The sequence below is a fragment of the Rissa tridactyla genome, chromosome Z, assembly GCF_028500815.1.
Source record: "Rissa tridactyla isolate bRisTri1 chromosome Z, bRisTri1.patW.cur.20221130, whole genome shotgun sequence".
Lineage (NCBI taxonomy): Eukaryota > Metazoa > Chordata > Aves > Charadriiformes > Laridae > Rissa > Rissa tridactyla.
Window position 1 is genome coordinate 52,116,363 of NC_071497.1, and position 23,077 is coordinate 52,139,439.

General features: G+C 42.2%; 2 protein-coding genes across 6 annotated transcripts in view; one reads left to right on the top strand and one right to left on the bottom strand.

Annotated features, from left to right (window-relative positions):
- PSIP1 (PC4 and SRSF1 interacting protein 1) overlaps positions 1-3,772 on the top strand; it is a 44,821-nt gene extending 41,049 nt beyond the window's left edge. For all 5 annotated transcript variants that reach the window (XM_054184677.1, XM_054184678.1, XM_054184673.1 and 2 more), the window contains one exon: positions 112-3,772. In XM_054184677.1, coding sequence (XP_054040652.1) covers positions 112-175 — 64 coding nt within the window. In that variant the 3' untranslated portion in view covers positions 176-3,772. The remainder of the gene's footprint in view (positions 1-111) is intronic.
- SNAPC3 (small nuclear RNA activating complex polypeptide 3) lies at positions 2,217-22,755 on the bottom strand. The gene is made up of 10 exons (XM_054184680.1): positions 22,355-22,755; positions 14,778-14,855; positions 13,502-13,586; positions 11,553-11,657; positions 11,204-11,353; positions 9,841-9,923; positions 8,543-8,707; positions 7,398-7,505; positions 4,930-5,609; positions 2,217-3,771 (listed from the first exon to the last, which is right to left on the bottom strand). Exons 1-9 carry the CDS (start codon positions 22,570-22,572, stop codon positions 5,462-5,464), a joined length of 1,140 nt encoding a protein of 379 aa, XP_054040655.1. The 5' UTR covers positions 22,573-22,755; the 3' UTR covers positions 2,217-3,771; positions 4,930-5,461.
- Positions 22,756-23,077: the final 322 nt, after the last annotated feature.

A 23,077-nucleotide genomic window follows, 5' to 3' on the forward strand; every position in this document is an offset into this window, starting at 1 on the left:
TGCTGAATGTACAGCAGCATCGCTTACTCCAGACAGTGTGCATTCATCTGGAGTAAGTCTTGCTCTCTGCATTTTTATTTGGTCATTAATGTTGCTTTATTCTGTTTCTAGGACGTGTGGTGAAGAGAGAGAGCTTGAAAAGCCAGCAAAAGATTCTGCCTTTGAAAGCAAATGATACCACTGGAGTCTTTTTTTAAAATACAAATTAAAGAGGATTGTTAAGTTTTGCATTTGAAATCTATCGACTGCTGAAAGTTTAAAATAATTTTATAAGCATAGTATTTTGAAGTTAAAATTTGTGGAATAAGAGCCCTTTTAATCTTGTTTTAAAAGTATTTAAACACTTTTGCCAATAGTTTTGTCCAGTATTAACAGGTAACACATTTCAAAATAAGAAAATTCCATCTAGAAGACAAATGCTTACATGTTACAGGACTTAGAGTTGTAGTATATTTTTACCTGACTACCGTATGTCTAGCTAATAGCAGGAAAAAGTGTAAATACTTTTAACTGCCCAATTGCTTCATTTGTATAAAGCCCACTCTCTTCCTATGATACTGACCTCTGTTTGTGCATAGTTTTTCAACTCTTGTGGGGATGTCTTTTCACTGTGTTTTGTAGGAGTTGAAAACAGCATTTTTATAGCTATTAAAATGTTAATGTACGAGTATACTTAATCACTTTTTCTAAACAAGTTTAGTTCTGTTCTTGCAAAACTCATTGTGCCAATTTACTGCAATGTGACTTTATGGTATGCTTTTGGTATAATAAGTATACTAGAAAGAAGTGTGTTTTCGCAGAAGCTGTTGATGCACACTGGTTAGAAAACACTGTCTTGAACTATTTCTGAAATTAAAGATTTAAAACTGATAAAGAGACTGCTTCTTAATACTAACTTGTATAGACAAAAACATTCATAGGAAAAAGTGTCTGATTTTAGTACTATTTTGATTTTATTGACTTGGCATTAACTTGGGGATTTCTAACTTGAATTTTAAGAGAAACACTGGTCTTGAAACATGTGCTTTGCCTTGCATCAGAACTGGGAACAACTTGTGTGCGACTGGAAAATGGTATTTGACAGAGGCCAGCCAGGTTAGAAATTAGAGTTTAATATCCTAAGAATCTTGTTAGGGCGATTGTGACAGGGAAGGTGATGGTATTCCAGGTGTACATATAACCTTGTACTGTGTCACCTTCAAGGCAGCACCAGCAAAACACGATTACAGCCTGGTGGAGACCAGGGCTTCTGAAACCTTAACTCACCCCATTCAACAAGGAAGAGTTTTTCAGTATTTTCAGCTTTTCCCTATTTCAAGTTCAATAACTTGTTACAATCTTTACTTTTGTTTGCAGTTCTGCTCTTGCAGTAACGGTAAGCAGCCAGATGTTCAGTAATAGGAAAAAGCAGCTTCAACACTCGCAGCCAGGTGAAGGTCAGTTAACTTCAGCACTGCTTTCAAACTTCCCTCTTTAACGGAATCTGAAAGTGACAGATTTATCTTGAGAGTAATGCTGGGGTTTTTTTCCCCACTGAAATCATGCACTACTATGAATTAACTCCACCTTATTCTCCATCTCCTAATTCTGAAGAGATGAAAACTTTTTTCCTTAGCACTGCCTTTTTGCTGTTTGTTTTTTGGTTTTTTTTCATTCTAGAATAGTAAACTGCGTAACAGTTTTAGGATCATAGGCATAACCTCTCCTCTTCACATCCATGGTTTAAGTAGCAACAAAAAATTCCTCACTAGTGACCAGAGGCACAGAAAAAAGCATAAAAAGCCTGAAATCAGAACTCAAGTATCTGATACTCCTTGTGCAAGCAGTATTACGTTTATTGTGTTCAAATTGTGTTTAGTCACCTTTGCTAGTTTGCACTAGTTATTTTTTCTTAATGTAACTTTGCCAGAATCCATCATGGTGAATGTTTTTTTACCATTCTGTATTACTCTGCTATCATTTATGTCAATGGATAGAGGCACATGCACACGTCTGCATCTGTACTGATTTAAAAACATGATTTGTGCATATTTACAAATTCACCCGACCTTCCTGCCCGAAGTTGCAAGCAAAGGGGGAAGAGATGTGAAAAGTGCCTGGGGCAAGGCCTCCACGCTGGTAAATGACTTTTTGCACAAAACACAGTGGCACTCAGTTACAGTAGCACTTCGTAGTAACACACTGGCTGCCTTGGGAAATTAAAGTAACAAGCCACAGGCATTTAAAAAGTTTAATGATTAAATATTGAAGCCTGTATTTACAACGCAGAATCCACTTATGTGATTACTGGAAGTTAAAACTCAGCACAGAAAGAAGTTTTAGCTGACAGCAATATAGTTAAGATTTTGAATACAGCAATGTCCTGCACAAAGGTAAAAACACACAAGTAATGACTACACGCTACAATTGCTTATGAAACTTTTCATATGCATGACGGGTATGTACTTCTGTAATGAAATGGAAGGTGTTTACTTAGCAAAACCGAATAGCTTTGAGATCTTCAAGACAGTACCTCAGGTTAAATCTGAAAGATCAATAGCCGTGGCAGCTCCCAGTATGAAATTGTCCTCAGCAGATGACCATGATGCTTGGCCGCCAGAGATCCTGAGTTTCAGCACTCTAGTGTTTCACAACAGCCTGCTGCTATGGGGAGAGACTAACAAGCATGGCCATACAGCTAGGCCATCAAACAGCAGCTTTCTCATTCATCTTCCAGATGCAGGTAGTTACTCTGCACTGGATTTTGCATATTTCTACATACTTCTAGGCACAAAATCTATTTTATTGCCTTAGGAAACTAACGTTCTACTTTCACCCTCAAAAGTCTCTTTGTAAAGATATTAACTGAAAATAAACGTGTATTCTCACATAGGCATTTCCTGATTTTGACCATTCCTTTGTAGCAAAACCCCTTTGACCGAACAAAGAGGTACTGTGTATTCAGCAAGTACGTCAAATCCACCTTGTTTTCACACAAGTATTGATGAGCTAACATGCGTCTGTCTTTCACAACTGTTTCAGAGATAATGGGTGAACCATGCCACTACATCAAAGTGTTAAATGGGATGGATGCAGAGATGAAGCCCCTGGTTCATAGAATCACAGAATGGTTTCAGTTGGAAGGGACCTTAAAGATCATGTAGTTACAACCCTGCTGCCCTGGGCAGGGACACCTCCCACTAGACCAGGCTGCTCAAAGCCCCATCCAGCCTGGCCTTGAACACTTCCAGGGATGGGGCATCTGCCACCTCCCTGGGCAACCTGTTCCAGTGTCTCACCACCCTCACAGTAAAGAACTTCTTCCTGATATCTCATCTAAATCTCCCCTCTTTCAGTTTAAAACCATTACCCCTCATCCTATCGCACCACTCTCTGATAAAAAGCCCTTCCCTATCTCTCCTATAGGCTCCCTTTAGGTACTGGAAGGCCGCTATAAGGTCTCCCTGGAGCCTTCTCCAGGCTGAACAGTCCCAGCTCCCTCAGCCTGTCCTCACAGGAGGGGTGCTCCAGCCTTCTGCTAATCTTTGTAGCCCTCTGCTGGATCCACTCAAGCAGGTCCGTGTCCTTCCTGTGCTGAAGACTTCAGAGCTGGACGCAGTACTCCAGCGGGGGTTTCAAGAGAGCAGAGTAGAGGGGCAGAATCACCTCCCTCGACCTGCTGGCCACGCTTCTTTTGATGCAGCCCAGGATAGGGTTGGCTTTCTGGGCTGCAAGTGTAAACACATAGTTGTATGCTGCAAGTCTCCATTCACCTGCTTGGGCTTTTACTGCCTGAATTTGCTGCCTGTTTACAAACCAGAAATAACCTAAATTCACAGCATCACTGACTATAGAAATGGTCATCTCATCTTCAAAGATGCCCGAGTGTCCATGAGCTGTGTCTCTTAAAAATATAATTTCTGAGCGCTGAGAACTGACTAGGCAGTTCAAACTTCAGTCTCCCAAGAAATAAGGCTGATACTGTTTTTGCAGAAAGAACCTCAGTTAACGCACAAAATTTAAAGCAGAGTTAGCTTTGACAGTAGTAGCATCCCTACTTCAAGAGTCAAGTTTACTACAGCTTAAAATACTGTGCAATCCTGCTGAAAGTGACACTGCCTACACAAAGAGTATTTTCCTTTGAAACTTCACACCAACACTAAAATCAGAGGGGTCTCTCCTCTCCCTCAACACACGACAGCGTTCTGTATCGACGTCTTGTCAGCAAGGCAAAAACTGTCATTAGGGAGAGAATCTCCAAGACTTTTTGGAAGTTTGAAATAAGTTACAAAGGGTTCATACTGCTAGTTCATTAAGTGTTTAAGATAAAAAGCAAAAAGCCAACCACAGATTCAAGTTAATGCTTTTTAGATTCAACAGATTCAACTACAGTTTTTAAAACCCCGGCCTTTTTGCTTCCCCTGGTAAGTGCACATGCAAGTCTTCACATGTCAGCAGGCAGGAACCTTAAATTTTCATTTAAATGAAACTCAAATAATCTCTAAATTCCATACGCTTATATCCAGTTTATTATATAAAGGGATTTATATGAAAAAAATTTCTTGTTTTAAAAGAGACAAAAAAAGACATAAATACCAAATACACAGACAAGGGATTATTAAAAAAATAATTTTCTCATTTTCCATCATGAAGTAGTAAAAATGGTTGGAAGTTTTGCTCACTGAAATGCTTAACAGCATTTGACAAGTATCCAAAACACAAATATCCAGCTGGTGTCATAGAAATTTAACTACGAATGCGCAGCTGAGTGCACTGCTGGATTCCACTCAGAGGAATCATTCAGAAAAAAACACTAAATCAAGGCCAGACCCAGCTGTCCTGTGACACATTTTGGGAAGTAAAGCATCTTTAAAAATTACATTTTAGTGCAACCATTTTTTTCCATTTGTCATTTAAGTTGAACCATTCAATACGAAATAAGACCAGAACACACAAACAGCAGCTTCTAATACGAGGAGTTCTCTGTTTGTAGTTAAGCACAGGATCAACTCCCACAGCCGGATTGTGGCCAGCTTCTCTTTGCCTTATTGGAAGTATGGGACTGGCCTTAGCAAAATTACTTAATCTGCAGGGACAGCAGTTTTGAAATATATATTTGACCATAACTTTTTACTGGAAAGAAGTAAGGGGCTGGGTGAAAGATAGTATATGGAAGGAGAACTAGTTAAATGAAAGAGTAAATTCACATTTTGGCCACTCCCTTCTGCTGCTAAAGAAAGGAAAAAAAAAAACAAAACCCACACGACCCCCCTGCCAATTGCCATGTTAGAATTCAGCATAAGGAGCCATCAAACAAGCTGGCAGAATTTCCAAGGGATCCTTCCACCTCAGGGGAGAGGATTAAAAGCGTAACCCAAAACCCAGTAGTACACTCAAAATTCAAGGTGTCTGGTGGTTGTAACAGACAGAGCAACAGGTTCACCAACATAGTTCATTGAATTCATTCTGCCTCATGTCAGTTTCAGTTGAAAATCCCAGGATCAACATAAGGATATGCAAGAAACTCCCCCAGTTTATTGCCTTCTGCATCATAATGGAGCATCCGGAAACAAACATCACAGAAGAAACAAGGATCCTCTGGTGCCAGACTGTCATTGTTGGTTACCCACCTGCAAATTACAAAATACAAGTTTTTTCCATGTGAATCCAACACATTTGTGACAAACATCTCAACATTTTACTCAGAGGTGGGGATGGCAGCAATAAACTTCAGTATTAATGCTATACTGATCAGATACTACCTATACTGCCTGTCTCCCACCCCAGGCATCCAGCACTTTTCCAAACTCCAGCCCCATTCCATGTCAATCCCAGCTGCCACCTTATATCAGTACAGCAGCATTTCCTGAGGAACTCCTGAAACCTGAGTAGATGGTACAGTGCATAACAAAAAAAATAATTAATAGGAATCTTCTGTCTACCCTATGGCTATTTTAAGTCACAAAAGATAAATCTAATTTTCCCTTAAGGTAATAAACTGTGATACAGAGCAGACATGTGACTGACCCAAACTACTCTGAGTAATACCCAAATCCAGTTACAAAGTCTAAAAGAAGGGCCTGGATGATGCAGACAAGACAAGGAGAGGATTGCCGCTCACTCCAGCAAGCACTGAAGTTAACGTGAACATTGCTGCGAGTACAAGGAGGGCCTGCCATGCCACCAAATTAATTAATTTATGGTAGCACTCAGAGGCCATGACAGCTCGAAGCCTCTAGTGATTAAAGATGCTATCGGCACAGATTAGAACATGCAGGACAGCCAGCCAAAGCAGTTCTGCTATCCATGGTTTAGCATCTCCCCACTTAAGCTTAGTGCTTAATCGTGGTTTTAATTTAATGCATTTACATCACCTCTGGTAATGCCCTCCCCATCCCATCTTTCCCCCATATTGACCCTTTGGCTCCACCTCCCCTTATGCCTCACACATTATAGCCACTTGTGAAGGCATCCTCGGGGCTCTGCTAGGAACACTAGGATGGGCTCCCATCACAAGCAGAATTGGCTCTTTGCCTGATTCCAGGGAAGTCAAAGGCCAAACAAGCAGGAAAACAAGGACACAGCTGCTGTGTCAAACTGAGGCTAAGAGTGTAAGCTGCCCTGGGGGAAAAACTGAGCAGTGGGTATTTTTGTAAATAAACCATTCAGACCTACAAAATCAGGGAGCCTAGCCTAGCCTATAGAACTTCTTTAGAGAAATTTCTACTATGTCTACTGAAAAACTTTCTCATGTCTAAGTAAACAGCACTAAACTGTATAATAAAGAGTACGGAATTCACCTGCTGCTATCTTAACTGCAGAAAATCTGTGCATCACAAAAAGTTCCTTCAAGTACAGCTCCACAGCACAGAGTTCTCAGGTAGAGGTTATGAGTTTACCTATGGGGAAAGCTACATGCCTTTTAAAAATCTCTAGATTTTACTATATTAAAGTTGGACCAGTCCATACGTCCCTCTTCATAGATGCTAGATTTAATGAAAGCTCTGTATGACTTCTGGCAAATGAATTTGAATCATGTCTTGTTCTTTGAATCATGTTTGGGGAAAAATGCAACGTTTTCCCCAAAAAGTAAGATTTTCAAAAGTAATTGATCAAGAGCCGAGCTCTATGTATGGAAAAGAACATGAGACAAATAATTAACCTCTTCATCATTTCAGTTCTTTTGATCGTCCTTAATCATCATCTCCATATGAACACTACCTGCAGGAGGCCTTTTCCTAGGGAGAGAGAGGACAACTGCCTGAAGGGTAAGATTTCAGAATACTTGCATGAAGATTATTCACGCACCTTATCAAATACATACAGAGCTTTGATTTTTATTTTTTTTTAAGTTAGTAGCAGCACCCAGAAAGACTTATTTAAGAAGGCAAGATAAAAGGATTGAGAATGTAGCATACCTGGCTGTATACATTTTGCACACAAAGCATTTTCTGGTACATAACCAGTGTTTCTTGATTAGCAAGGGATAGAGGTTCCTGTCCAGGCAGTCATTGTGATGAATGAGCCTTGAGGGAAATAAATAAATACATAAAAAACAATAAAGACTCAGCCACATTGGAATTTATCTGAACATAAGCATGGACACTGAAGATAAAGAATGATTTAAATTCCTGTGTAAACTATGCTTAGCATTTCTTAACACAGATAGAAGACCTTGAGATAGAGGGCTAGTTGTACCATCTGTGGATTTTATGGTCAGGAGTAATTCAGTTTGTGTAGTAACTCAGAATTTTTCAAACCACCCACTTTAGAGCGTCTTTTGAAAGCTTTTATCTCCTACATAGACTAATAGGCAAAAACATCACCAGATGAATGTTTAGAGGCTCATTATCCTGAGATCATCTACTTGTAACATCTATGCCCTTCTTTGGGTTGTATTCCTCTTGGGAGGCACCATTTATTAACAATGCTTAGGTACGTCAGGCTTCTGGGAACTGAAAATGATGTGTCACCCACTACAGACAATCAGAGGAGTGCTCTCTCTACACATTATACACTGGCAGAGTATACACAATAGTTCTGCTGTTGATGTGGTTGCCACCTCACAGCCACCGTCACCACCTCCTTCTCTCCCTTCCCTATCCACTGCAGCCCACTATTTCCATTCATCTGTTCTCTTTTCAGTTCCTGCCCCTTAGCACCAAGTCTAAACTAACAAGTCCGGTTGACTCGTCAGCGTCTTTAACAGCATTCTGCTCCCAGTGTTCCAGAATCAGTATGTAAATCTGCCACACGCTGGGTCTGCACAGGAAGAGCTTTTCACTGTGGCTGCCACTACAACAGCCATGCCATGCTGGTTAGAAAACAGTCTTTTTATGTGGGCAAATTATTAAAAGAAAAAAAATGCAAGGGAGATTACTTTCTGCCTTGCAGAGGTAGTCATGTGCATACGGAATAAAATCTTAAATAAGCCCTGCAGAAGGCGGCAGGATAATCTTAAAGTTAGTCTAACAAATATTCAGCATTTAGTGTCTGAAACATTTAATGTCCACACAGGGCTTGCTTTCAACTGCCTTAGGACGCCCAAAGAGCAGTAACTTACCTTATATCTGTGATGATAATGATGTGCTCACAGTCCCCTTGGTGGCAGAAAAGGTATGGAAAGCCAATTTTGAGGAACAAATCATTAAACCTGTAGTCCTCCATTTTAACAGACTGAAGATTTCCATAGCCTCTGTCATGAGATTCTGACCACTCAATAATTGTTCTGAAAACAGAAAGGTCATCAGCATAGCAATGCTATACACTGAATGCACAGAAAAGGAAGACCTTGAGGCACATGCAAAATTCTTCACTGGGACACGGTTAAAAAGATGGAAATCAGCGTTTTAATAATTCAAGTTACCAGCAGGTCATTTTTGCTCCCTTGGTCACTAACTTTGTTTTAAAGTATTAAAAAGCTTTTTTTGTTTATGCCAAAGAGAAACACAAAGCTGTCAACTGTACAGTTACATTTCCAAAATTTAGCACTGGAAGGGCACTGGTGACTGTTGCAATTATTTCTTGGCTTTTCAGCACACTCCTACGTACAATGCATTTCACTTCTACAACTGCACATATTATCACAAGCCCTTCCATGAACATCATTGCTGCTCACAGACAGAAAGAGAAGGTGCAAAATAATTAACTTCTCTGAAGTCACACACCAAGTCTGGCATAACAGAGTCCAAACTCACAGCTCTTCCATACCATCCATTTTAATATCTTGATCTCCTAAATCTCACTAGTGTGTCAATAACCCCATACTTCCATAAAATAAACTACTATGTGTAGTTTAAATGGATATTATTTGTGCTCAACCAGTGTAAGCTCCAGTTCCAAACAAGAGACACCTGGGACTCTTGGCAATGTCATCTCAGATTTCTTTTCCCAACAGTCACACAGTCCCCTTGCTGACTCTCCCATGAAGACATTCAGCGTATTTGCAAGACTGAGCAGAACAACTGACTTCCACGCAGCTGAGCTTCTTGCCTTTCTGACCCATCTTCTACCTCACAGGCAAGTCTTTTGGTGGTCATGACAACTAGAGAGGGCATTTTGGCACAGTACAGATTGGCACCTGTCACCTTCCACAGCAATGCCATCCCAACAGAGCAAACCGGGATTTGCAGGGAAAAAATGCATTCATGCCCTTTTCAGAAGGGAAGTGAGTGGAAAGAAGTAGAGCAGGTAAATTTAAACTTCTATGTAAAAACCAATTCAACATGGAAAGATAGTAAGAGAAGTCCATTCTAGCTTCATACTCTAGACATTCCAGTCTTTAACACAGCACAAATCATAAACGAAATAAATTTCCTGTACCTTAAGATTTTCCTTAGTCAATGTCTACAAATACTGTACCTGCTCAGATCTCTGCACTCTGGGTATCTTTTATCATTATAAAAGATGCCTTCAAAATAAAAGAAAGCAGATTTGTAGAGATCCTGAGAGAGAGACAGAGAGAGAAGTCTGCATTACTGTTATGAGAGACTGAACACCTTAAACAAGAACATGTCAAAACCCAAGCAATTTAGGTATCTAAATTATATTAAGAGACCTCATTCTACAGGTTTCTAAAAAAAGCTCTGCAGTGGTTTTAGATGCTGATGTGACAACGAGGCTTATATGATTGCTGGCTATGCAGTTCCTCTGCTGATATTATTCTCAAGCCATTACAGGTTATTTTAGTGCTCTTCTCTTACTTCCATCCCCATCATAGCAGTCACGGATTTCTACACACAGAACTGGAACACAAGCATCATTGCCCAAATTGCACAAATTAACTAACTGCACAGCACTGACTTAAAAAAAGCTTAATAATATTTTAAAAATTAGCAAGATGTAGTGTGTTGACCTTGGCTGACTGCCAGACCCTGCACCCAGTTGCTCTCTCACTCCCCTTCCTCAACAGGACAGGGGGAAGAAAATCAGTTGGGCAAGCTTGTTGGTTGAGACAAAGAAAGTTTAATGAGAAAAGCTAAGGCCACACACAGAAACAAAGCAAAGAGAGATTTATTCTCTACTTCCCACCAGCAGGCAATGTCCAACCACTTCCTCAGGGCCTCAGCATGAGTAGTGGTTGCTTCGGAAGACAAATGCCTTAACCATGAATGGTCTTCACCCTCCTTTCCTCCAGCTCTTATCGCTGAGGACATCACATGGCTTGGGACGTCCCTTTGGTCAGTTTGGGTCAGCTGTTCCTGTTTATCTCAGCTATGTCCCTGTTTATCTCAGCTATGTCCCCTTCCGGCCTTTTGCCCACCCCCAGCACACCAGCTTTGGGGAGACCCTGCAGAGACAGCCTTGAGGCTCTGCAAGCACTGCTCAGTAATAGCCAAAACACTGGTGTGTTATCAACCCTGTCTAGCCAAAAATGCAAAGCACCACACTACATGGGCTGCTGTGGGGAAAGTTAACTCCATCCCAGCCAGACCCAGTACACCTGATCAGGATAGACCACACCACAAAATACTTTTTGCTGAAATGACAGAGAATTATTGCAGTCCTGTCCCCTTCACATGTGCGTGCAAAATTTTTGCACAAAATAAATCAGCTTGGTAACACCACCAGGAAGTATTTATTGGCAGTGCAACCCGCAGGCAGAACCAATGCAGCTGAATTTAGTGTTGAACTAAAAAAAAAAAAAACAGAACTCTGCCTCCCTCTCTCCTGTAGGTTTTCAAAACTCCTACACATGTAGAGGGTTCCACATAGAAGGTTTTACCTTGCTGATGTGCTCTGGTGCTTGATCTGGCTGACTGCTGAACTCACCACCTATCTGGAGGTCACTGACGCAGGAAATAGAGTCTCTCAGCTCGGTGAGCTTCTGGCTGCCCAGTACAAGGACTGTCTGATATGGTTTGTGATCTTTATGCTATGAAGAAAAGCACATACAAGCTTCAAATAAAAATCACTTGTCAGCATATGGCACATTATTTCTCTGTACGAGATTTTTAACAGCATTTTGCCTCAGCTCCTCAGTGGACTCACTGATTTTAACTGCTTGGGAAAGCAAGGTATTATCCAGGTAGGGAAGAGACATCAGAATACAACCTAGAGAATTTAGTACCAACCTTCTGAAATATGACAGGATAGAAGATGTTCAGAGTTAAAAGCAGTTCTCCCTCCTCAACTAGATCTGTTGGATTTTCTGGCCTCTTTCCAATTGCATGGGACTCCTGGAAAAATCAAGATACATATATATATATTTATTATATTGGCAATCACTTATATATCATAGCCCCTGGATAAAAGTTTGAGAAATGCTGTTCTAACTGTAACTTGTTTATAACTGTGCAGCCTACTGAATTGATAACAGACTACTTCCTCCAAGATGGAAAGGTGAGAAACTGCTGTAATTACTGACTTCAAGCATTTTCCTTCATTTCTCAGTTCTGGAGAAGCTGAGATCCTTTCAGTAAGTACGAGATTGTTGGGTACTCCTTGGCTATTGAGAGGCCCTGCATAAAGGAATTAAAGCCTGCTGCCACTCTGCCCTCATGGAACCCAGCTGCTACCAACTTCCATTGCTTAATGCTTTGAAATGCTCTTTGAATGCTTTCATGTGTCAAAGGGGATTGCAACGCTCAACTTGAGAAAGACTGACCTAGAAACCAGCCATAGGATGAAGTATATGAAAATCAAAATTAGTGCAACACTTCCTCTTATTTGGGAAGCTTGACATAGCTAAGGTCTCAATTTCTCCAAAATCCAAAGTCAAAATCCAGCACTGCCCTTGCCACATTACTAAGTTTTAGAAAAGAAATGGAAGCATTTCCACATTTCCATCCTACTTTGTGCTTAAGATGTAGCCCAGATGTGAGAATGAGGGAGGGCACTTTTCTGTGGCAGTCAGTTTCCTCCTTTTTCAACAAATCAAAAGAGAATACCGATGGCACAAACACTTCATACCAGCACAAAGTGTTCTTTAGATTTAATAACAGAAGCATGGACTGCTGTGAGACTTCAGTTCAGAGACACTTGTGCTCTGTCCCTTGCACCTTCCTTCTTCACATGACACATTCCAAACTCATGTTTCTTATTGCACTCATCCTGCTCTAGGACACCATGCTCCCCTAGCTCTAACACAGAAACCAGTTACCACAGCTTACTTAAAGGAACCGAAATAAGATACAACTCATTGAAACTCTTTATGAAGATTTCTATTGCAAATATTTTCTCAGATATACCCTAGCCTAAGAGTCCAACACGGCTGTTGCATCTCAACTGATAAGTCATGCGCCTGGGCCTCTGGGCAGTTGAAACAAGATCACTCATGACAGACAAGGAAACTTCAAGGGGAAAAAATGTTCAACAGTCACAAGTTAGGCTCCTTCCTCACTATACCTCCATCCCTAATTTTTACAGTAGTTTGTGGCTTGCTTGTTCAAGCCACGGACTACAGCACTGCAGAATTTATGAACTTTAAGATTTCTTCACAACCATTGAAGTCCTAAACAGGAAAAATTAAAAAAAGAAGTACTAAGCATAGTTAAAGGAGTTCCAAGATGGCTTATGAGGAGCTGATCACTACACTCCTGGTTCTTGCCAACTCAGAATGGCTGAGAAACTTGGGTTACAAAGCTCAGAATTAGGAACTTTATGCCACCATGCTCCTCTTTAGTCTTCCTCTTTAAGCCCTACATAAACTAGCTCACAGTCAGTTGCACACTAAAGCTTAGAGTCCATGGAGCAAAAACTTCATGCATTTTGTCTAGTTCTGAAATAAGTTCACATGAGGCTCAGTACACTTGATCTCCTACACAATGCTTTAGTAGCAACCAAGTAAAAGTGGTAATGAGCTGGAGCTCCTCCTCACTACATCCGGTAGTAACAAACTGTAAGAGTAGAGTTCCTGTCCTAGCTTTCTATAAAATGTCTTTAATCATTACCTGCAAACTCATATCTGCAAACATTTAAAGTGCATAGAGATTCACAGTGATCAAAAAAAAAAAAAGCAACCAGAAATTAGATTTTGGCTGTGCTGAACTCTTGAGATCCTACGAGATGACGGGGAACTTACCATCTCATAGGCGAGAGTTTCTTGTCTGCAAGCCCGATCCACAAGGATTGTTTCTTCTCTCCTGTCTAATGCCTTCTTTCTAATTCTGCGGGGCAGGAACACAGGACAAAATTTCATTCAGCAACTTCCATGCAGAATCTCTAGGTGTATTTTTACATGACACAAGCTACTACAGTACAGCTTTCAAGGAGACGGACTTCTGGCCGTCTTAATATGACAGACTAACTTACAATAGCCTAGTCTCCTGACACCCATAAAACCACAGGCCGGCTTGTGGATTTCAGACTGTGTTTTTCTGTCCCCTAATCTGCAAATTACATGTGGTTTGAAGAGGCTTTCCTAGAAAGAACACTTTGGTACCTTTGAGGAACCTGTTTCAACTATCCCTCCCACTTCAGAGAAACTCAATTCATGTTCAAGAAAAAAACCACAAATATCATTAACCCCATGAGATCGATACTTTTCCCAAAACAACTTCAATATCATTTGATGAAGGAAGAGTATCATACATAGAATAGCTACTAAAATACATGTATTTAACCACTGCATGAATACCAAATCCTTTTTAACTTCTGGGACAAGTCTATTTACCCTCCAGACCTTCCTGAAGGTTTTCAGTAACAATTGGACTTAACACTGATCACAACCTTAACACATTTCTTGTGTTAAGACTGAAACTACTCAAACTGAAATTCAAGTACAGCAAAGGCCTGAACTGGTCGAATTCAAAGTTCACTAACTGATAGAAACTTAACACATATTACCCAACCTCTGAAATCCACTAGTAGTATATTCATAGATATGCACCAGTAGTATCTTTATAGAATTGTATAAGGAGTGGGTTCAGATAAAGAGGTATCTGGCTACAACTTCAGTACTTACATTTTGGCTGTGACTGTGGGTTACTAGAGGTAAGAGCTACAGATCTATTTCACAACGCTTTGGAGAAACTCCCTACATGTGATTATGAGAAGTGCCCTGCACGCTCAAAATTTAGGCGCTAATCCAAAAGTACCTAGGTGCAGAAATCCTAAATTAATCCAATAAGAAAGATGGCATATTCTGTGTATGTTAATAAAAAATTCATAATAGCATTCAAGCAGAGGCTCATACCAATTACCCTGTCATTAGCTGGTGTTTCTGCCCTGGGGTATTTCTGCTTCAGAAAGTGCACCACCGCCGGGAAAAAGAACAAGCAGCCAGCCAGGCTTTTGTGCGTGCTTGTTTGCCACCCCACCCCATATCAGCATACTGTGAGTGTACCATAATGACATACCGAAGAGTTTGCAGACTGCTATCTTCAGGAATAACATCTGGGTCCTTTTCTTTATCAGAAGACATTAACATATCAATGCTAGAGCAACAAAGAAAATAACTATTATACATTTTTTCATACTTACTTCATAATGAAAAATCAGTTGAGCTATTCTTAAAAGGAACAAAGAAAGCAAAATGTGAATAAACAAGATATAGTTTGTATAGCCTAATTCAGGGTAAAAGGGCAGTACTGTTGTTAAGATAAAGAACCAGAAGACAAAGAGTCCTGGAGTTTATACCTGGCTTTCACAGAGACTGGGTAAATTTTATCTTTATTTTGCATTCTGCCTAATGCAGCATAGCTGTCTAGAGAAGTTTAACAAGCCCCATTCAAAATGTGTGTCCAATACTTACTATAAACTAAAAACACCACTTGACTTTTTCAAATGTTATCCACCTACTCTGATTTTCTGATGACACATCGCAAAACAGATTCAACCAAAAGGAATCATCAACTTATACGGTAAAGCTAACACACACCCCCATAGGTATGAACCTGGGCGAGCCACCACATTTACATGAGCTGTCATTGCTGTTTTAAGGCATTACTTTATGCCACACTTCTTCCAGTGGGTGTAAGACAACACTTCTGCTAGAAGTGACAGGCCCATTCTTCCTTGTATCCTTCTTGCCATCCGCAAACCCTTTTCAGCCTCACTCTTCTTGTATTCGCACAGAAACCAAAGTAAAGCTAACCATAGTTTTCTGCTGCAGAAGAAGTCACTGCAGGATGTGGGAAGGAAAGGCGGAACTGTTTTTGGCTGCAGCAATGATTTAAACTGATCATACAAATGTTAGGTTTTCATAACATAAATGAAGATGTAATTTCTCATAAACACGCTAAAAATAAGTGAACCTTATGGAATACCATATCCGCTCTCCTGCCACAGTTTTATAATATAAAGTTCCCCCACGCCATTCCGCAAACAGACCAAACGATCCACCTGAAGGCACCAGATTAGACACTATAATAGGGGCTAACACTATAATAGGGGCTAACAGTGTCAATTACCGTTTTAGAAACCTATAGAATAATGCTGACTCAAAGACAGTAATAATTTTGTATTAACCACAAAAGAATTTTATCTAACTTTAAAAAAGTCTGAGAAAACACTATTTAAAACAGAGTAATATCACCTGCTTTGAATCAGACTTGATCTCTTTTGTCTCTGTACTGTTTGCAGACCACGTAACATCAGGGTTTGTAACACTGCCTAAGTCCACCGCCCAAGTCCATGGGCAGTTTGAATCCCAGCAAACTCTTGTGCTCTTTACCATTGGTAAAGTCCAGGAAAAATTTTTGGAGTGTACCATTTATTCTCGATGTAATTTATGATTTGATTCTATTCTTTTTCATTATAATCTGATAATGTTCCCCATAGTCTGATAATGTTCCCCATGTCAACAATACTTAGCTAAGTAATACTATCACTGCAGTAATGAATAAGCCTTTAGAGTGGAACTGGACAGGAGTATACAGTAATTGAGAAATAGAAGTCTGGAATAAACTTGTATCAGCTAACCATAAGCAAGAGTCAGACACAAAATTTTGGCTGGGGGTAGATGGCCTAGTGCTGACGACCCAATAAAGTCACTCTGTATTAAAGATAATTTGAATTTACTATTGTCAAGTTAGTTTCTTACCATCTAGCAGCACACAAAGAGTTTTAACCTTCCTGTCTTACAAATTTCGTCCCAAACAGAAACCCATTCTTTTCAAGTTACTGAGAAAGGGGGATTCCTTCAGAAGCACCATTTTAAAATAAACTATGCAGGAATTAGTTACAACCTCCTGAAAAGAGAATAAACCTTACCCTTAGGTTCCCACTTGAGGAAGTGGCAGCAGAGACAACTGAGTAAATCCTGTATCAAGTGCAGACGGAACCACCGCTGGGGAGTAGTAATTTAACTAACATAAAGGAGAAGAACGGCACTTTGGAGAACACAGAGCAAGCATTAGCCGTTTAGATGGGGCTGTTCTCCATTCAATGTAGATTAGTGTTATGAATAGCCCACCTAATGAAGAAATGTATAGCCCCTGAGAGGTAAAGGAACTCACAACTGACCCTCGTGTGGAACAGACAACCTACCTGCATGACCAGACTATTTATCTAAGTCTTCCTGTGACCCCATTCACTAAAATGCCCCGGGTCACTTGAAGATCTGACATTTTTAAGAAATGACTGTGTATTTTACTCTTTAAACACCACACATGTTATTTGCAAGATGCAAAAACGTCTATTACCTACCACTGTGAAGTTTCACCTACATCAAAAGTGACAGTTTCCCATTTCCCTTCTATTCATACATACAGTGTCAGAACTCACCAACAATACTTTTATTTCCTTCACTCACACAGTTCTAGGCCAGGGATCCACACTAGGGCTCTGGTATCCACACTATGCCCACTAATTGCCTGCTGCAGGAAAAAAAAACGAACGTTCCCCAGAAAACATCTCCAAGCAGACAGTGTGTAAAATAGCTGGCAGGTAAACTGCTTCCCCTTTTTCCTTTTAAGGACAGAAAGGTACCTAGTACAAAGAGAAACTGACACTGAATCCTTGACAAGTTCCACGGACCCTTGCAAGCCCAGACACCACCACTTCTCAGTCCTGGAAAGTCAGAAACCCTCAATTTCTAAAGGAATGTTACACGCAGAGCACCTTTTTCAGATTTTTCAGTTAGACTAACAATTCATGACATATGTCATTGTATCGCATGCACTGAAGCCTTGAAAGGCTTTGCTGTATGGCCTTTTACACAGGCCATGCTGCACCTCCTTCTGGGTAACTCCACTGCAGCCAGCTGAACCACATCGCTAATATTTGGTCCATGCTCCTGGGGAAACTAGGCTTTACAAATGTAGAATATATGCTAATCCCTCCAGAAATGAAAGCTAAGTAGTGTCATACACCTAAGAGATCAAAGTGCAAACAACAGAAGTGTGCACCAGGCACACACCTCACTCCTGACAGCCACAAGCACAGGATTCCACCACATCCCCACGCAGAATATTCCCTACATGCAAGACAAATACACTCACTGCACTCAGTTATGGTAGAGGGGAAAACACTGGCCATAATGTTTAATGGACACTGAGGTGAACTGCAGGAGAGTCTTGAGGAACAATAGTTGAAGGTCTCGCTTGAAAAAAGCATGAAAAGTGTTACATGAAATTTATGTCCCCTAGAAAGATATTTTAAGGTGGCTAGAAATAAAAAGGCCAAAGGCAAGTCCGTGGAAAGTTGGACACGGAAACAGACAATCAGTGAAGGCTTTAATCACCGTGACTTTACTTTTCTCAGAATATTCCTGTAGCACGAGCTTTCTCAGTTCTAGAAATTAGAAGATGCTTTAGTATTTTGCCTGATAATTTCATAGCAAGCAGATACAGTGCTTATATTGCATACATTTTAAGGGCAGTACTTTCATCACCTTTGAGACACTAATACTACAAGACGCTAAATACTAATATGTTAAGACGCTAATGCTAGCTTAATGCAGCTTTATAACACATCCCTAGAGATATTTACAAATACCCCTCCTAATAAAACAAGAAGGTGAATTAGGGCTGAAGTGGAATAAGGTATCTGCAAGCCTCACCTTCCTTGACCTACCGAAAATCCACATTGATTTGAATCTTAGCCTGCCCTACATGCACACAACAAATCACCCAGAAGGCAAAACAGAATAACATAATTTAGCATCTCCAACATTCAAGTACTTCAGTCACTCAAAACTAAAAAATAATGAATCCCAAGGTAAACCTCTTTGCTCACAGACTGCTAAGGTGTTTGTTCAAAACTTAAAACCTTACCCTTCTGACGCCTTGGTCATTTAAGAGAACTAATGATGGAATCTCCTAGCTATGAACACCATTTTTACAGCTGTTTAAAATCTGATGAAAACCCAGGCAATCTGTGTAACAACTATCTGCGTACAACTTGCAGTATGCAAAGCACCTTTACTAAGTCAAATTCAAGTCAGTGAAGATGGATTTTTCTTTCCTGCATTGTTTGCAGGAATGTATTACAGAAAAAAAATAGAAAAAAAAAATCAACCACACACACTGAAATGCACAGAATTAAACCGCATTTAAACATTACACCATTTCTCCTCACCAGGAGACTCTAAATCATCAAGAATACTTAAAAGTACACTATGTCACTATATGCTAAAAAAGATTTAACTATGGATATTGAAAAATTTCATCCTGAGTCTATGAAAGATTCTCTTAACCTATTACTATTTTAAAAATAGATATAGGCGGAGTATCCACGTCTTCCCATCTGACTTCTGCCCAAAGAAAATCTCCTTAACTTGTCAGAAGTCCCCTTACAAGTAGTTCACAGCCAGAAAAAAATCTGTGTTTATATGCAGGATGTGTTCATTTCAGTGCCGAGAAAACCGTATTTACGACAGTGTGACCCCAAAGCACCACAGAACAGATCCTGGTGCAGCCCAGTGTTTTCAGCTCTTCTCAAGGGAAGAATACAAACAGCTCAGAGCAGGCGAGTGAAAGTGATCAGAGGTTGAGATTTGAGGTTGGCCAATGTTAAGGAGAGACTCAAGAGGCTAGGACTATTTAATTTAAAAGGAAAAGCACATGGAGATTAGGGATTGGGATTTCCAGCCTGCACAGGGGAAAGGTCACACCAGGATGCGCAGGTTTATCTTCATTCTCCTGCAAAGCCAACAAGCAGCTGCCAGATGATCTGTTCCCTCCCCTTCACAGACTGCCTGTCCTTTTTTTCTTTCCCAAACCTTCTCCCTACACAGCACCACTTTCCACAGCACAGTCAGCAGCAGACAGCACTGCTCTGTATCACCAGCAAACTCAGACAGCAGGTGAAGTGTAGCAGTTGTAGACTGAAGAAAGCAGAAGAGAAGAAAAAGCAGAATCAATGAAGGGAAAAATAAATAAAGCATAGAAAATATGCTTGGAATTCAAATGAAGACAGCAACAGACAGGCTCAAGCAACAGGGTTACCCAGAGAACAAGCCACAGCACAGGAGCAACCAAAGACTACCTCTGCCCTGGGAAAACTTGCAGAGTATTTCCCACAGTTGCTGCCACACCAGAATACACGTTTTTAATATGTTTTTAATACTTTTTTAATACAAACGTCAGTCTCTACTTTTACTAAGCCTAGTAATGGTAAAAAACTATCCTAGTGACCAGAACTATGACAGCTGAAGCAATGCATTGTTTTAGCTAAGTTAGCATTAGAAAAAGTTAGAATAGCTGGCAGTGTCTCAATAAAGCCTTTTTTAAAATTTTGGGGCTTGCTGTCATGTTATCCCCCTAATTTGGCATATAACTCTGAAAACATTAGAAGAGCATGCTCCTGACATACCCCCTGCATTTTTTCATATGCATCTTGCATGCGGAGCACCGAAGGAAAAGCCATCAAGAAGAGCTCAATATATAGTGCAATTCTAGCTACACTTAACAAATTATGCCTTCTGCGTCACATCCGAGATTATGTTCATTCTATTCAGTGTATGAAAGTGAATAATCTCCATCTTGCATTTGAAATGGCTCATAAATACTTCTGTGTCTTTGAAGAAACAGTAACTGAAGGACAGAACTTGCACAAGTTCTGCTAAAGTTGCTACACAGATAGCAGGAGAACTCTGTCATGTGACATCTTCCTTACCGATGAGCTACAAACCATCAACTGTGATGTTTTCTGCAGGAATTAGTCTGAAATCATGCCTTTTCTACAGGTGAGAGACAATTCTCACTATTCATGTGACCTGAAAGCCTTCCAGCTTTAGCATGTTAGACCCCGCTGCCGCAACCCCTAGATGGTTCTCTTCCTCTTTCAACACAAGTTTGCAATTCATTGGTCTGCAAATGTAAGTGAAGTTACCAGTGCAAAACAAGAGAACATTTCTTCTTTCCCAGCCCCAGTGCCACCCCAGCTGCTGGGGCAAACAGCACTATCCCTCGCACAAAGAAGCACTTGCATAACTTTGCCTTCACCACCAACCAGCCTTGACAAACCAGAGGCTAAGGATCCCAACAAGCTCAACAGTCAATGTATGTTGTCGGATCTCATCTAAATGATGTTCACAAAAACCAGCTGCCTGGCTCTTTTTCTTCATATAAGGCATGCCTTTCATTTTGCAACTGGGGCCTCCTAAAACTACATACACGTTCAGATACCTTAAGTTTTACCTAACGAGTAATATGTAGCTAAGTATTTACTTAATTAACTTGGGAAGTTAATCATAGAATGTGTTGGGTTGGAAGGGACCTTGAAAGGTCACCTAGTCCAACCCCCCCACAGCAAGCAGGGACTTCTTTAACTAGATCAGGTTGCTCAGAGCCTCATCACGCCTGGCCTTGAATGTCTCCAGGAATGGGACCTCCACCACCTCTCTGGGCAACCTGTTCCAGTGTCTCACCACCCTCACAGTAAAGAACTTTAGGTCTAATCTAAACCTACCCTGCTCTAGTTTAAAACCATTGCCCCTCGTCCTATTGCTACACGCCCTTGCAAACAGCCCCTCCCCAGCTTTCCTGTAGGCCCCCTTCAGGTACTGGAAGGCCACTATAAGGTCTCCCCAGAGCCTTTCTTCTCCAGGCTGAACAACCCCACCTCTCTCAGCGTGTCTTCGCAGAAGAGGTGCTCCAGCCCTCTGATCATCTTTGTGGCCCTCCTCTGGACCCAATGAACAGGTCCATGTCCTTCTTGTGCTGTGGGCTCCACAGCTGGAGACAGTACTCCAGGTGGGGTCTCACAAGAGCAGAGTAGAGGGGGAGAATCACCTCTCTGGATCTGCTGGACATGGTTCTTCTGATGCAGCCCAGGATGCGATTGCCCTTCTGGGCTGCAAGCGCACATTGTTGGCTCATGTCCAGCTTTTCATCCACGAGTACCCCCAAGTCCTTTTCCACAGGGCTGCTCTCTATCACATCATCCCCCAGCCTGTATTGATAATGAGGACTGTCCCAATCCAAGTGTAGGACTTTGCACTTGGCCTTGTTGAACTTCATGAGGTTTGCTTGGGCCCACCTCTCTAGCTTGTCCAGGTCCCTCTGGATGACATCCCATCCCTCTGGCACATCGACCGCACCACTCAGCTTAGTGTTGTCAGCAAACTTGCTGAGGGTGCACTTGATCCCACTCTCTAAATCATTGATGAAGATGCTGCACAGCACTGTTTGTTCATGAATTCAAGGCCATAACATAAAACTTCCGCCAGTGGAGCACCAACCCTCCTAAAGAACGCTGTTTTCCTTCTCTGTTGCCTATTTACCCGGGAGATAAAAACCCCAGGTGGCACAGACCCAGGAGAGGCAATTCAGGAATGGTTTTGCCCGGGCACCTCCCGCCTCCCTTGAGGAACGGCTGCACCCCCGGCCCGGGGCGGCCTCCCCCTCCCCGCCACCCAGCAAGGCCGACAGCTTCCCTCTAGGGCCGCAAATCCCCGCCTGGAGATACCAGGTGGTTCCAGCCCTTCCTTGGGCTAAGCAGCCCCGCCAGGAGCGCCCCTCCACCCCCCGCCCGCCGGCCCGGCCGCCACCTGCAAACGGCCCGCAGCTCGGCCACCGTCTCCTCCGCGCAGCCCAGCTCCGCCGCTACCGCCGCCTCGGCCGCTGCCGCCTCCGCCGCCAGCGAGAGGTCGGCCGGCCCCAGCTGCTGCCGCCAGCAGCGGCCGAGGGTGCCGAGGTGGAAGGCGCGGGTGTACAGCTCCGCCGCCTCATAGTCGGGCGCCTGCCCCGCAGCCTCCACCGCCGCCATGGCGGGCGCGCGGCCCGCTGGGGCCTGTAGTCCCGCCGCCGACGGCCGTTAACGGCCGCCACGGAAACGCGTCATGGCGACCTCAGACCCCGTGGGCCGCCCCGGGCGCGGCGGGTGGCTGGAGGCGGGGAGGCCGCCGAGGAGGTGCAGGGCCGCCGGCCGGAGCGCTGCCGGTGCCTGCCGGGTGATGGGAGCGGGGGGTGATGGCGGGCAGGCCGCCGCCCCCAGCAGACGGTAGGGCCCGAGCGGCCGGGGGGGAAGCGGGGGAGGCTGCGCGGCGGGAGTCAGGCCGCCGAGCCTGGGGGGAGCTGTGTCTGGCCGTCACGGGAGGGGAGAGCGGCTGCGGGGCTCCTCCTGCCGTGCTGGAGGGTGCCCGGCGCCCCGCCGTAAACAATCCTGAAAATAAAATGATCTCAAGTCATTAAAAATGTACCGTGCCCGTGATGTTACAGCGGTATGAAGTCTTTCATCATGCTTTATTGAAAAATTGCATTTTTTTCTCTTA

Excerpts from the sequence above, each read along its gene's own strand:
- SNAPC3 (XM_054184680.1), bottom strand. The coding sequence starts at position 22,572 with ATGGCGGCGGTGGAGGCTGCGGGGCAGGCGCCCGACTATGAGGCGGCG. Across the intron at positions 14,856-22,354 it reads GAGCTGCGGGCCGTTTGCAG|CATTGATATGTTAATGTCTT; the intron begins GTGGCGGCCGGG and ends TTGTTGCTCTAG. Across the intron at positions 7,506-8,542 it reads ATTATCATCACAGATATAAG|GCTCATTCATCACAATGACT; the intron begins GTAAGTTACTGC and ends ATTTCCCTCAAG.